This window comes from Hemicordylus capensis, chromosome 5 (genome assembly GCF_027244095.1).
Source record: "Hemicordylus capensis ecotype Gifberg chromosome 5, rHemCap1.1.pri, whole genome shotgun sequence".
Taxonomy (NCBI): Eukaryota; Metazoa; Chordata; class Lepidosauria; order Squamata; family Cordylidae; genus Hemicordylus; species Hemicordylus capensis.
In genome coordinates, this window is record NC_069661.1 from 194,423,947 (window position 1) to 194,438,906 (window position 14,960).

The window sequence follows — 14,960 nt, forward strand, 5'->3', positions numbered from 1 at the left end:
CACTTCCCTTCTTGGCCCCTTGAGTCTCCAGTGGGGGTGCTCTTCTTCCTCTCTCCACAGTATCACACCATCCTTCCTATTTCTAGACTGTGTGTGACATACAGTGCCAAAGTATCATTTCTCTGGGCCTTCTACAAACTTGTAAAGTGGACTTTCTGCCCCCTTGTATGTTTTGAAAAATTGGGAAGCTAATTGTTTCTTTAGTTGCTTTAGGTCCCTTTGTTTAAGATCCTTCCATTTCTGGCTAAGATAAAGTGTGTCATCAGGTCAGTGTTGACTCCTGGTGACCACAGAGCCCTGGGGTTGTCTTTGGTAGAATACAGGAGGGGTTTACCATTGCCATCTCCCACACAGTATGAGATGATGCCTTTCAGCATATATCTTATATCGCTGCTGCCCATTATAGGTGTTTCCCATAGTCTGGGAAACATACCAGCAGGGAAACGAACTGGCAACCTCTGGCTTGCTAGTAAAATCATTTCGCACTGCGCCATTAGGTGGCTGGTTACATTTCTGGCTACCTGATAAATAATAGCCAGACATGGCAGTGCAGCATGTATTTATATTATTCCTATCCAGTTATTATTCCTTTCCAGTGCTCCTCCAAACAGCTGAGGAGAATGCATGGCTCTTTTTCTCCCCACATATCCCTACAAAAACCCTAGGCTGAGAGAGAGTGGTTGGCCCAAAGTCACCCTGTGAGCTCTGTGGCCAAGTAGGAATATGAACACAGAAGTTCTTTTCCAACATTGCTTCTGATTTGCTGTTATACTACAGCAAATTTTGTAAGATTGTAAGATTTCTTACAATATCTGGACTGGCATAAACAGTGCAAGTAGGTTGCAATTAAATCCTGGTGTATTGTGTTCTTGGGTTACTGTGTGGTTGCACTGTGTGGTCAATTCCATCTACTTTGCATACCCAAGATAATGTTAGATGTTGTTTACTAACTGACATGTTAGTAAACATGCTACTTTAAACATACTTTGCAAGTGCATGCTTAAAAAAAAAAATTAAATAGCAGCCAGCTTGAGCAACCTATGGATCAGGACCACAGGAGGAGAAGCAGGCTTGAAGTCTATCCCAGTCACAGTTTTGATCCAGCTCTCCTTTCTTCTCAGGCAGCTGCTATTTGTCAAGAAAAAACAGTTTCCACAGGTATCAGAAGTAATGGTTTCCCTTGGCAAAATAACAATTGTAGGGGGATGGGATCAGACTGTAGCAGGAGGTAGAATTAAAAGGCTTCTCCTCTCGCTTTCTCTTATCTCGCTAGGTTAGGCCCTCAGGGGTCTAAAAAAGCTTACATTTATTTACATTTAACTAATTTAGCTGCTTCGTAACATTTAAAACCTCCTTGCAACGTAGCTGCTTAAAATAAGACACAATCTGACCATACATTAAAAATAATGTAATAAATACCTCTCAGTTTTACATGACGTTCCCTTCAGTTTTAGCCCTCCTCGGGCTTGCATTTTTGGTCATATAAACAGTCAAAATATGAAGCAAGTTAAGTTTTCACTGAGATATCATCTATCCATTTAAGATCCACTTCTGAAAATCCCATTCCACTTGTTCAACATTCCATCATATTTCAGGCATTATAGAAGTGTGTACACTATACAGGATTACAGCATGGAGCATGCTAATAAGCTCCAACCCTGTGCCAAAACACTCCTTGATGCCCCTCTTGCTGTCCATGCAAGACAAATGCTGTATCTGGGAAGAGGTTAAGAATCCTGGGGCACCAGGAGGCCAAGAAGGCAAGTGGACTAAGTGGACATTATTGATTCAAAATAATGAACCAATCCAAAGCCTCCTGTCTCATCCATGAAATTTCACAGTCCTTTTGCTAGTGCGTGCACATACACACACACGCACAAGCTAACAACATTATTCAACTTGAGGATGTGCAACTGGCCTTCCATGGACTGCAGATAGGGCAGCACCAATGCTACTTTGATCTAATCAGGCCTGCCTATGTATGGAGAAAGTGCTGGCACAAGTAAAACAAAGTCTCTAGCTTTCTTCTCTCTGCACATCTGAAATAATGCATCGTTTTAGAATGCTGTCATTGTGGATCATTTCCTTGAACACTGTGGCAAGAGGGATGCTTTATAAATACCAATAATAATTACAGTAATTTTAGGCACTGAGCATCTCAGAACTCCCTAGGGCTCTTGGCGTTAAGTAAAATGTGCTTAAAGGCTCCACTGGAACACAGCCTTGCAGCTGTGGTATGCTATTTTCTCTTGCCAAGGTCAGCTCCTGGACAGCAGATGGTGCTCTTGTATTCAGCAGCTGGCTCCAGTCCACTTCACTTCATCCCCCAGTGTGTATGCAAAAGTGATCACGTTTCCTTTTCTTCTCCAATGCATTCTCCTTACAAAAGCACAGTCTATTTTTACCTCATACAAACTGGAGATAAACCTTGGCACTGGGAAAAGAGATGTGGGGCTAAATTGGCTCAAATCGAGAGCTCCCCATTCTTTATAGACTTTTCCAGTGCTGTCCCTTTGGATTCTTTCCCTGGCTTCAGTCATTTCCCTGCCTTTTGAGCCTTTAAAAACACAAGGAGGAATTCAAAGGTTTACCTTGGGCTATCTCAACTCAATTCTGATTTTTCAAAGCATTGTGCCCTCATTGGTTGTACTGTGACTTTTAGGACCATATAATCCATTTTCCTTGTTGCATGACTTGATCTGTACAATTGATTAAGAAAGAAGGAAGGAAAATGAAGCCAAGGTGGCATGGACTCTTACTGCAGTGATGCAAGCATTTCCTTATTTCTTCCTCAGATGAATATGCTAATGAGGCTCAAAGAAGCAGCCAGTTACTCAAGTGCACAGAGCTGTGACAGTGATACTGCCAGTCACCATGATGATATTCTGGACCCCTCACTTGAATCAACTCTCTAGAAGGGGATGGGTCTGGTTAGCAGATGCCGGTAAAACCTATTTCCACTTAAACAGCTGCCAATATTGAAGCAGCATGTCAGGGTGGCCCAAGAGAGAGAGAACAAGAGAGCGAGAGAGAGCGAGAGTGAGAGAGAGTGCTGTGTCATATATAGATGGGCGACTTAACTCTGGAAAGTCAGGAAAGCAAATCAAAATGGAAAGCTTGAATTAGTTTAATTTCAAGACATTTCAGTATCAATGGAGCTGAGTGAGACTCCATCAATCAACTGGAAAGGGAACTAAGCCGATTGCACATGTTAGCCAAACTGGAAACTCTTTGATTTTTGTTTCTTCCTGTCTCAAAGTTTACAGTGCAAACCTTTTTATTTTACATTTCAGTTTACTCTGAGGTGCTGCATTAGTGGTCTTCTTGGTCCTCTAACCTCCGTTGTGCCCCATGGCACTGATTACAGGACTCCAGTAGTGTTTGAATTGTACACTGCTGCCCCTTCCAAAATGAGTCAGAGAAAAAATGAAAATAAACTTAATAAGCACAAATGGTATTGTGCAATTGCCAGGAAAACGCTACTGTGATATGCTGGATAAGTGCCAATTTGACACTGAACTGCCATGTGTGCAGTGATGTGGTCCACCAAGGTTTCTGGGGTGGTTTTTTTGGTGGTTGGGGTTTTTTGGTTCTTTTTGTACAAATCATCCGTTTTATATACAAGTTGTTTTTAAACCACAAGGGTATTTTTTTTAACACCTGCCCACCTCTTAACAAGGATTTTTTACCAATTCTTATCTGACACTGACTCAAGGCTTTCTTAGGGCTTCGTTTCTTTTCAGCCTTTTCAGTGGAAAAAAAGAGTACATTTCCTATGGTGCTGTCTCACTGCCTTAAAACCAATTTCTAGAACAGTTTTACAGTTGGTTTAATTTGTTAAACCATTGATTATTTACACTGTTTTCTTTCTTCATTTACTAATGAGAGAGCATCAGTGAACACAGTAGCCTCATGTCTGTATATCATTTTTTAATGAAGTGGCTAGAAGAACGAACTATTGATATAGAGATATAGATAGATATATATAGTATTTTTATCTTGTGTGAATAGATGACTTACCATCTAAAATACAAGTGACCCAGAAGCCACTCGCAATTAATTATGATGGGGGAGGGGGGATCCCAAGACAGTTGGCTCAGATCTATTTGGTCTTATGAAAGAGAGCTTATGGAAAGAGATATGTTTGGAAATCTTATCCAGCAGAGCTGGGTGCACTTGATGCAGCATGAGCACAAATATTTCGTTATTTCCTTCCCTTCTCTTTTTTTCCTAGTTTGAAGCATGTTGTTTTGATTGCAATTGTTGTACATGAAGAAATTCAGCATTAAAGAACACTGACACAGTGATGTCCACTGTGAAGGAGAGAAAAGTTTATACTGTAAAAGGGGAGGGGGGTTGGTTTTGCACAGTCTACTGGGAGGGTATTGTAAATATTAACAAAAACAAACAAACAAAAAAGCCTTGCACAAATGAAAGCAAACAAACAGCAACAACAACAACAAAATAAGAAATTGTATTTTATCCTGTTGGTGTTAAAGAGATGTTTCATTTACTGAGATAACCTGTACGTTGCAAACAAATCCAGAACACAAACTGTACAATCTGTTTTTTTAACCTGGTGTGTTTGTCCTGTATTTAGAATTGTTATGACTATGCAGGAGCTATCAGTGCTAGAGTGGCATGTTACCATTTACATTATGAAGCCAATACATCTTAGGAGGCCGGGGGGGGGGGGGGAGTTAAGTGTGTCTGCCTTGGCAGACTGAATGAAAATTGATCAGAGTAATTGGATTTGCTGGTTCAAACAAACACAAGTAATCCAAGGGCTATAGCATTGTGTGGATGTGCACTGTACACCCAGAGTCACAATCCTGAAACTCCTCATTTGGAGCATGTCCAGTTCAATGCAAGAGGGTGTGTGCCAATGAAATTCTTTGAGAACCCAACTAGCCAGTAGATAGCTTCAGGACATGTAATTGGTGCTACTTACTCTTGTGGCCATCTACTTTATAATACAAAGAAATCAGTGCAGTTTTCCTGGTTTTATCATTGAATTTACAGGTTCCCTGCACGGTGCTATTGCCCTAATTAAAAATAAATAAATAAAACTTTGATTTTATGCATACTGAATGTAGTCAGACTAATGTCAGGCACCAAATGATAGATTAGTTTCTAATATTGTTAAAAGACATGCCACTCTGGAGAATTACTAAAATAACAGCTGCTCTTTATTATGTATGTGGTCTGAAATAACATGCAAACCCATGAATTCCTGCCATTTTTGACATACACACATACATGCATACAAAACCTGTATGTATGTACGTACGACATAATACAACTTCCCCTGCAATACATCTCAGTGAGTCCACCTAGTTTACAACTTTAAAATTTGTTTGTGAAACATTTGTCTGTATACATTTTATATTTTGTACATTTTTGATGTAACATATCATGTAAATAGACAGAAACAGTGAGATAAATCATCTGAAAAGTTTTGTAGTCTTTGTAAAGCCCTAAGAATAAGTATTTGGTGTCATCAGACTTAAACTGGATGATGTATTTTCTATTGATTTATTGTTCTTCTAGCTTGTAAACCAGCTTGCATATATTTTTTGCAGGTGTGCACACTGTATCTGTCTAAATTATTACTTTGCCATTAAAGTGGAATTATTTATTGACAACGGGCTCTGTTGTCTCTGTGATCCAGAAAACTGATTAAATAGTGCAACCATCAGCTATGCATAATATGACTTGAAAAGAGCCTAACCAATGTTGGTTGCAAGGACAACTCTAGTTATCCCTCTGCTGAAAAAACTGCTGCAGTAACTAGAATAACTGTTTCCATGACAAATATTAACTAATATTGATATATTATCCTAAATTAAAACATTTATTTGACAAAATAATCAAAGAATCATAGGAAAGAATTTGATGTTGAGCTCAGTGTTTCACAGATGATATCAAAAGTGGATGTCATAAAAGAACAGCAAAAATATTGGGCACTTTCTAGCCGATTCTAGCATACGACTGGAGAACCGTGGAGAAGCCTCTGCTCTTTCCCAGCCTGCAAGATCCAGTCTGGAAAGTAAAGTACCACACTAAGGGCTTCAGGATTCATCCCAACTTGAAATGTCCTTCCAAGAAGATCTTCCTGCCATGTTTTCCCCCTGGCACTCCTTGGCTCAACCCGATGTCTTGTGCATTCTCAGCAGGAGTAATATGCATATGAGAGGCTTCTTAATCTCAGACAATGGATTTCGTGTTTAGAGGCACACAGGGGACTCCCATTTCTGCAATAAGTGGACTTTAACATACGTGTTGATTCCTGAGGAAAGTATTCAGGTCCAGGAGCAATAATACTTTGTATTTGTATAGAGCTTTCAAGTATTAAAAGCACTTCATAGTCTGGTAGAGAGAGGGCAGAATTGTTGTATGAAGGAAAATGCAGAACTCCCTGCTCAGTGCAACCGTCTTCTTTTTGATGAAAGACAGGTAATAGTTCTTCATGGTCTCTGTGCAGTTACTCAAAATACCCCATTGTTTCCCATGTGTAGCTCCTAAGGACACCAAAGTGTGTTGTGTAGTAAGGCATGATGGGTGCTACCTACCACCCAACCCACGCCCCAAAAGGAACAAGCAGGCAATTAAACAAATTTTAACCCTTCCCCCAAACCCCATGGCTCCACTCCCATCCTGGTAGGTAGTTCCTGCCATGCCCTACCACACAACCCACTTTGGTATCCTTAGGAGCTACCCACTGGGAGCAATGGGATGTTTTGAGTTTCCTCATTGTCCCCTGTGGCCGGAACAAACTGCAGTCACAAGGTGGCCAAAAAAGAATCACTGACCCAGAATCCACTGCCAGCCACAATGCCTGTGCTGCAGTAATATTATTGGCACAAGTTGCTCTCACACACACAATTATGACTCCATGCTACAACAGCTGCCACAGCAGCACCATTAGCAGCAGGTATTGCCATAAACTCAACTAGAGAAACTTCAGCCACATTTTGACTGAGTACAACTTGCAGTGTAGATTGCAGAGCAGATGAGAGCAGCAAGCGGAGCACAAGTTAATCTCTAGGCCAGACATGGAGCTCATCACAGCAATCATCAAGAAATATTACACATGCACACACAGTTGCCACTGTCCCTTTCTCATCACAACACTATCCCACAAACAAAACAAACCACAACTCAAGGAAGGAAGGCACCCAAGTTCTGCCTTTGTCAATTTGAGTTCCAGCAAAACCAGATAGTTAAGACAGCAAAAGCAGAGCATATTATACTCAGTGCTGAGAATACCATAAAATCAAACCTTCCTTCCATCCTGCTTGCCATAGAGAGACAGGAGGACAGAGCCGTCATGGCCTGGTGTAGACAATACGGATGGACCAACGGTCTGACAAACAAGCAAAGCTTCTAGACTCTTACAATGAGAAGAACTCTTATTTCTTTTCTTCTTCTCAAGCATATATCCCACAACAGTGCCGCCTGCCTGTGTCTGGATAACACCATGGTCTCAGATTGGTGCTGGGCCTGGCTGACAGCCTGACAAATGGGTCATGGCACCAGTCCATCTCATCATGGGCCATGGCGGTGGTGTGCATGAGTTTCTGCATGTGTCAACAGCACTAATGAGCAGGCTGTGACACAGCTGGTTTGGGGATTGGCCAAAGTGGGGCAAATTGCCAGTGCTGTTGCAGTGCATGGGGGTGGGGGTGACCATGAATCACTCACCCTCCATGGCCAACTCTGGATAGCCCAGCAGGAGGAGGTCAGCCTTGAGGAAGTCAGCCTCCAAGCATGAGCGATGGGGTGTCACCACATCCCTGGCCATGGAGAACATCTCACTCTGGATACTGCTTCTTGGGCATGAGAGGAAGCGTCTGGCAACCGTTGCCAAGTCCAGCCAGACTTGGCGATGTGTTGCCCAGAACTGGATCGGCTCCATCCTGCCACCATTTCCTGCAGGTACTGCAGAACACACTGCTCAGCACTGCAGCAGGGCTCAGTGGGCTCCTCCCATACCTCTGGAAAGGCACCAAGGAAGTCCTCAGTGAACCACCAAGTGGAACACTGAGGCGGAATTACCGGCTTCCTTGGCACTGCCAGATACACCACGCTGTTGGACCAGGAAGCGGTGGTGATGCTGCTGCTAGGAGTGGACAACACACTAGCTGTAGTTGTTCCAGCACTCTCCTCCTGGTTGCACCCCAGCCTCCTCTCCTGGGTTTAGGAAGCGGAATGACTTTCTTCTGATCCTCCTCAATCCTAGACTGGGGGGGGGGGTGTCTCACGGACAAGGGGGATTTGGGAGGATCTGGCTAGACTACTAGCAGCCGACACAATCGCCTTGTCCTCTTCTGCCACAGGAAGATCTTCTTCCCTGATGGGAGGACATCTCCCCTAATCCTAGCTCAGCTGCCACTGGCATCTGTGCTGCAGGACCACCTGCCTTCCAAAAAGAGATCCTGCAGACAACCACAGAAGGCTCCAATTTCTGTTGTCCACCACAATCAGTGTCATCCCTCCCTCTTACTCTGCTCCTGCCTCTGCCTTGTACCCTCCTGGACATCTTGGGGTTTAAAAAATTCGAGTCCTAACTCTGATTGGGGAGAAAGAAGATGCGGCTTTAAGGTGGGTATTTCAAAAGGGGATGTGGGGTCAGGGTGGTCTATTTATGCTGTGTGTGCCACACACTGTGCTATCTATAGCACCATAGTGCATACACAGAAGCTAGAAAAATGATCACACACCCACACCCAAAACTAAAGAAGCAGGCCTTATTTGACGGCATTTGGAGGAGAGCGAGCAACAATGGGGTAAGTCAGAGGGAAGGAAAGGGAAAGGGGATTACTGTGGCCTCTCCTCCTAGCCCACCCCTCCTGTCCTACAGTCCTAGGTCCTAGTACCAAATCTCTTCCCCAAACTAGGCCCTATTTAAAGAACTCTAACCTGACTGGGGGGGTGGGGGCTGGCTGGCTGGCTGATCTTCTGGCATCTTCTGTTGGAGTCTGGCCAGGTGCTGTTCTCAGAGGCACTTGGGCTGAGCAGACACTGGGACTCAACAGCTGGGGTAGGGTAAGTGGGCGCACTACCAGGCAGGCACCCACCCACCTAAAAATAAAATCAGAAAAAGTGGGGAGGGGGGGCACACGAGGGAAACACTACAGAGAGAGCCTGGCAGGCTGGAACCAGACAGACGTCACAGAAAACACCAGCCTACAAAAACAAAAAATGAATTCCAATCCAGCAGCAGCTGCAAAGGTGCAGCTTGGGGCTGCAAATGGGGTGGGGGAGCACGTCAGCACAGCACCGCAATTATTAAAGCTTCTGGGGACTAGCTACAAGATGAAAAAATCCACAGAAGAAGGGGAGGGGGACATCCACAGCAGCACCCAGGTAATGCCACTTGGGCTGATGGTAGAATTAGGGGGAAAATAGCTGGGGGTGGGGCGGGGAAGCAGTTGGTCAGCACTACAAAAAGGAAAAGACAGTGAGAGACAGATAATCCAGCAGGCACTGTCTGTCTCACTCTCTACTGGGCCAGGCAGGTCCCAGGCCACCCCTACCAGCCTGCTTTCTGTGCTGCTGCAGTCTCCGATCTTTCCTCCTCTATGGGCTCTCTCTGCCTCCATGTCCCCTTTAATTCCTTTTTGAAATGCCCTCCTTTTGTGTTCACCCCTCCCTCCGCACTTCCCCCAGCCAATGGGGGCACAGTTGATTTGTATGATGACAAGCCAACCAAGAAGCAAAGAGATCACAAGCCAATCAGAAACCAGTGCTAGAAAAGCAATCAGCAAGGGGAAAACAGTCTTCCAAAATAGCAATAGCAATAGCACTTACATTTATATACCGCTCTATAGCCGGAGCTCTCTAAGCGGTTTACAATGATTTAGCATATTGCCCCCAACATTCTGGGTACTCATTTTACCGACCTCGGAAGGATGGAAGGCTGAGTCAACCTTGAGCCCCTGGTCAGGATCGAACTTGTAACGAACTTGTAGGATCGAACTTGTAATGGTGCTTGGAATGTCAAAACATTCCAATTGAAACAGGGTTGTTCTGTTCCAAGCTCAAAACAGGCCATTTATCTGAAGGGTGTTCTGTTTCCAGCTTGAAACAGAACACTCAAAACAACCCATTTCGAGTTGGAACGTTTTGCCAACAAAATGTTCTGCACATCCATAGCAGTAACTGCTGTTTGCACCCAGACCCAAGGAGACACGGAGACAATCGCTGTGGTGTAATCAGCCAATTTTTATTGAGGCTTAGATGTCCTGTGCACACAGGCATATTAGCTGGGATTGGCTCCTCCCCCTTCAGTGCGGACCCTCACAGGTAGGCCACAGCTGTGGCCGCCCTCATCCAAATGACCGTGGTGTTAGCACCTTGTCTCCTGGCAGCTCCTCCACTCTAAAGCAGGTACGCCCTTCTTTGCCGACCTAAGGTCAGATCTCCACTATCAAATGCCACCCCTCCGATGCTGTAGAGCCATACAAAAGGATGACGCCTGCATAGAGGTAGGAGTTAAGCAGCATCCCTGATCAGTCAAGCCTCAAGGGATCCGCCCCTCCTCCTTGCTGTGAAAGCTTACCTAAGGTGCCACACGCATTTTACTTAGCTGTTCCCCACCGCATTCTACCTGCCACGGCGGGTGCTAGCCTAGCTTAGCGCCCCACAGACCCAACAGCACCGCTGCCAATCCCAGCTTCAAATCATCAATGAAAAGCCTCATGCCCACAGCCGATAGGTGGACCCCATCACCCCGGTAAAGGGCGGGCTGTGAGAAACTGATGTCGTCGTGTGGAATACATCCACCGCCCCTAGCGGCCAAGAAGTGCGCAATTGCCGCATTAACCCCACGCCTAGCCTGTCCACCTTGTTTTGCTTGAGCGCCCCTCTCCTCACTCTGCACTGTGTGATGTCAAACCACAGAAGAACCACTCCTGGGCACCAATCTAAAACCACTCCCAGATCCAGCGCGGTCTGATGTGACAGTGAAATACCTGACTGGCTAACTAGGTCGTTCCCCCCGAAATGCAAAAGCAGGATATCCGGTGCCGGATTCTCCTCCAGGTACTTGCACAGCATTGGCAGCAGCTGGGCCCTTTGCATTCCCCATTGCCCGCGCCAGTCGATGGAGGCCCATCGCCCCAGGCCCAATTGTGTTCCCGGGTCTGTACCTTGTGCCCACTTGAAGGCCCAAAATATAAAAGAGTGCCCCAAGCCGAGGATTCTCCTCCACTCTGCCTGAGGCTTCGCTCCTGTGCAGGAGAGAGAAAGATAGGTGAGGGGGGGCAGGGGTGTTATGGAGAAGTGGGGAGGTGAGGTGAGGCGAGGCTCCCCCCCCCCGCTCTCAATGCACATATTTGCGGTAGACAGCAGATCGCCAAAGGCCCAAGCTCTGGATGGCAGCCGCCGAGTAGCCCATACTCGCTGACGCTGCTCCAAGGAGTGCGAAGATAAGTGACACGTGGCCATGATGAAGGTTCTCTTCATCACTGCCCAGAACTGATACTGAGACAAATGTTGTGGAGTCAGTGGTGTTTCATTGCTTAGCTCTTCTTTGCATTGGTCCCCCACACCTTCCGCTGACTCAGGTTGCCGTGCCTGCTCTAAATCATTAGTTGGATCTACAACAGCTGTTTCATGAATGCTGACAGCCGGGCTCTGCCCCTCAGACACTCCTGAATTGGCTGGTAAGTTGACAGCTTCCCCTTCTTCCTCGCTGTCGGAGCTCGAGGGCGTGACACCCGGGAGCTTTCTTGGGTACCACCCCCAGTGGGGATATCCTCAGTGTCTGCAGGGGAAGCTCGGTGAAACGACCTAGCACCCGGCCTAACGCCACCTCCTTGTTGATTTTCCTTGCTCCATCCACTTTACTGACTTTAAATTGTGAGCAAAACTATAACTACGTGGAAACTGGCATGGAATTCTAAAGCCTTCAGAAAAACTGGCTTCCAAACACTGTGCGCGCTCCCTATCTGGGTAGTCACGCAGCAGCAGCCACAGTGCAGCTAAATTAATTGGGGTGGGGCCCTTTTCCTGCACCGCCCCCATGGGTGGCTGCAGGCCCCTTGCCCCCTCCTGGGTGATGACCACCTCCTCCCATCCTAAAACCCTTTGCCCAGGAGCAGTTAATGCGGGGGTTGGCAGGCCCCCGCAGAAGCCACAGCCGTGCCTGAATTTGCAGGGAGAGCGGATGCATTTCCCACTCCTATTGAATTCCCAGCATACCAAGGGACTTTGAACCCCCTGGGCTCCCACGGACGAGGCTGCTGACGCTGCTGGAGTTCTAGAAATTAAGTCACTGCTTTCCGCACTGTCTGGACAGTGTCATAATTCTGATCCACAACTCAGAGTGTTGCTTCTCCCATGACAGTCCTGGGTTGTTAGCTGCCCGTTCCCTAAAAGCTTTATCATAGCACTCTCACGCATTGCCTGCAAAGTCCATGAAGGCCCTGTGAATGGTATCAAAATATTTAATGAGTGAGGGCCCCTTATCTGGGTGCCTCTGAGTGACTACTCCCATGTATATGGTGAACCCAGAAACCCAGTTGTTCCAGTTACGCTCAATGGGTTTCCTCTTGGTCCGTTCCTTGTCCCTCTCCTGCTCGCCCTCCTTGCCTACAGGCTCAGGTTCCTTGAAAAGCAGTTGGAAGACGTCCATGTACTCGCCCTTCCAGATGCGCTCTTTTACGTGTGGCAATAAGTGGTCGCCCAAGGGGACTGGCCTGTCATCATTGCTACTGTCTGCCCCTGCTGGGGCAGCCAGCATTGGTGTGGCACCTGCCCCCCCTGCCCCGCCCCTCCTTGCCAAACCTGGTTACAGGTGGCATGAGGCGATGCCCAGTTCATTGGGCCTGGGAACCACCCGCAAGGCCCTCTAGGGGTGGTGCAAGGTAAACCCCAAGGCCAAACTCCCTGGGGGGACTCACTGGATCCGGACCCCTGACCAACAGATTCCTCCATGGCGCCTCCTGGCGCGGGTCTAGCCACCACCCCGTCTCCTCCACCGGGTCCTGGAGCTGCCCCACTGACTCCGCCAGGTCCTGCCGCTGCCCCACTGTTTCCAGGACTGGGCGCTGATGCCATAGCCACCTCGAGCGCTGCTAAACAATTGGTAAAGCCCTGCATCAATTTGGCTCGCTTTGCCACCCTAGACAACATGTTAGGGCATGTGGGGGCTGAGCCCTCCCCACCATCTCCCCTCGTAGTCCCAACCCAGATGGGCAACCACCACCACTGTCCCCTTTTCGCACTGTGCGCTCCCTTTCTGGAGCCTCCAGCCTGGCGATAAGTGCCCTGATGGCAACAAGCTCCATATCTCGTTAGTCCTCTGAAGAGGAGTCTGGCTGGGTTGGAGGCCTCTTAGGTGTCACAGCCGGCCTCTTCCCCTTCCCCTTCCCAGACGGCACCTTCTTGGGACCCATGACCTGGGGTATACTTAAAATTGATGCGTGTGCACAAGGAGGCGGGTGGGCAGGGGTGGAATATGCGTGCACGCAGCACGTTTTCTGCTGCAGGAGACTGGGCAAAAAAGGAAGCCCCCCCTTTTATTTATTCATTTATATAGATAGATAGCCAGGTAGATAGATAGAAGTTAGAATATAGTTTTGTTAGATAGCCACCCCGCAGGTCGTAGGAACCACTGGAAAGGTGGTGGGGCGGCTGGGTGTTAAAACAAAACCAAGGGGTGCACTTGGCCACCGCTGGACCCACAGGCCGTCCTGCTCGGCTGCGCTCCCACCCGCCTCCTGGCCTTATTGCAGCCTGCCACCACCCCCACTTGACTGAAGGGAAACCCCAAACCTGGGCTGGGTAGGACCCAGCCTGATGCTCTGGCTGCTGCTGCCTCTGTCGAGCTCCGGCCCCAGCCATCAGAAAGGCCTGCATGTGGGCAGGCCTGCCACCAGAGAGGGTGGGCTTAATAGCTCGGACCCTGAGCAGTTGCCGCCGCCGGCAAAACAAAAATATCGGCCAGTGCTTCCACGCCTGGCCCCACTGCCAGGAAGCTCCGGCCGCGCTGGGCGGAGCACCGGATAAGCCGGAAGGTGGGCAGGCCTGAAGCCCGAACTCTCCGCCGTCGGTCCCCGGCCACATTGCGGCCAAAATGGCGACTGGCGCTTGCCGCGCTGGTTTCTGATTGGCTTGTGATCTCCTTGCTTTATGGTTGGCTTCTCATTATACAAATCAACTGTGCCCCCATTGGCTGGGGGGAGTGCAGTCAGAGACGCTCTGAGCCGTGTCGGGCAGAGCACTGGCTAGCAAGAGCGGGCGGGCCTAAAGCCCAAATTCTCCGCTACTGCCCCCCAGCCGAGCTGCTCCTCGGGTCAGGCCATGTGTTCCTCAGCCGACCCGGAGCTCCTGCCCTTCACATCCGTCCTCTTCGCTTCCAAGAGGTGGACTGTTGCCAGCGCAGGTGCGCTGCCGGCTCGGCTCTTCCGGCCCCGCCCCCAGAAGTGGCAGGGGCCAATAGGAGCTGGCTCCCAGTCCCTGCATGCTCTTGAATGAAAGGGGGCTGGGGGCAAATCTGCCGCGCCACCAGAAGCGGCGGCGGGCAACTTGCTTCATGCTGTAGCCTTAGTCTAATGTTTTCTTTTTACCCCCATTGGGGTGACACTGCATACATTGGCTCAGTGGAGCACAATTTTCCCCTCCCAATTGTCCTACATCTGGTGCTCTTTTATACTCACCTGCCCTTCCCTAGCCTTCTTCACAATCCTGCAGAACATGAAGCTTCTGCTTTGGCAGATATTGGCACCTGGATGTTTGAGCTTTTGGTTTGGCAGATCAAGTCAGGGATAGAGTCTCACCGGAGGTGCAAGAAATCCTCCTGAGTTTCTTAAAACCAGCCACTTATCTGTGCAAGCGAAACTAATTATCTCTCTTCATACACTCAAGGGTGGTTGATTGAACTAGTTCCCAAACCAGTGCCTCTATCTTGGACTACATTATCTCCTTCAGTAGCTCTGGCCATGGGCTTTTCT

General features: G+C 47.8%; 1 protein-coding gene across 18 annotated transcripts in view; it reads left to right on the forward strand.

Moving 5' to 3' along the window:
• The window catches only part of NAV3 (neuron navigator 3), an 840,967-nt gene extending 835,322 nt beyond the window's left edge, over positions 1-5,645 (forward strand). For all 18 annotated transcript variants that reach the window (XM_053252192.1, XM_053252184.1, XM_053252193.1 and 15 more), the window contains one exon: positions 2,796-5,645. In XM_053252192.1, the coding sequence (XP_053108167.1) occupies positions 2,796-2,915 (120 nt within the window). In that variant the 3' untranslated portion in view covers positions 2,916-5,645. The remainder of the gene's footprint in view (positions 1-2,795) is intronic.
• The last annotated feature ends 9,315 nt before the right edge of the window (positions 5,646-14,960 follow it).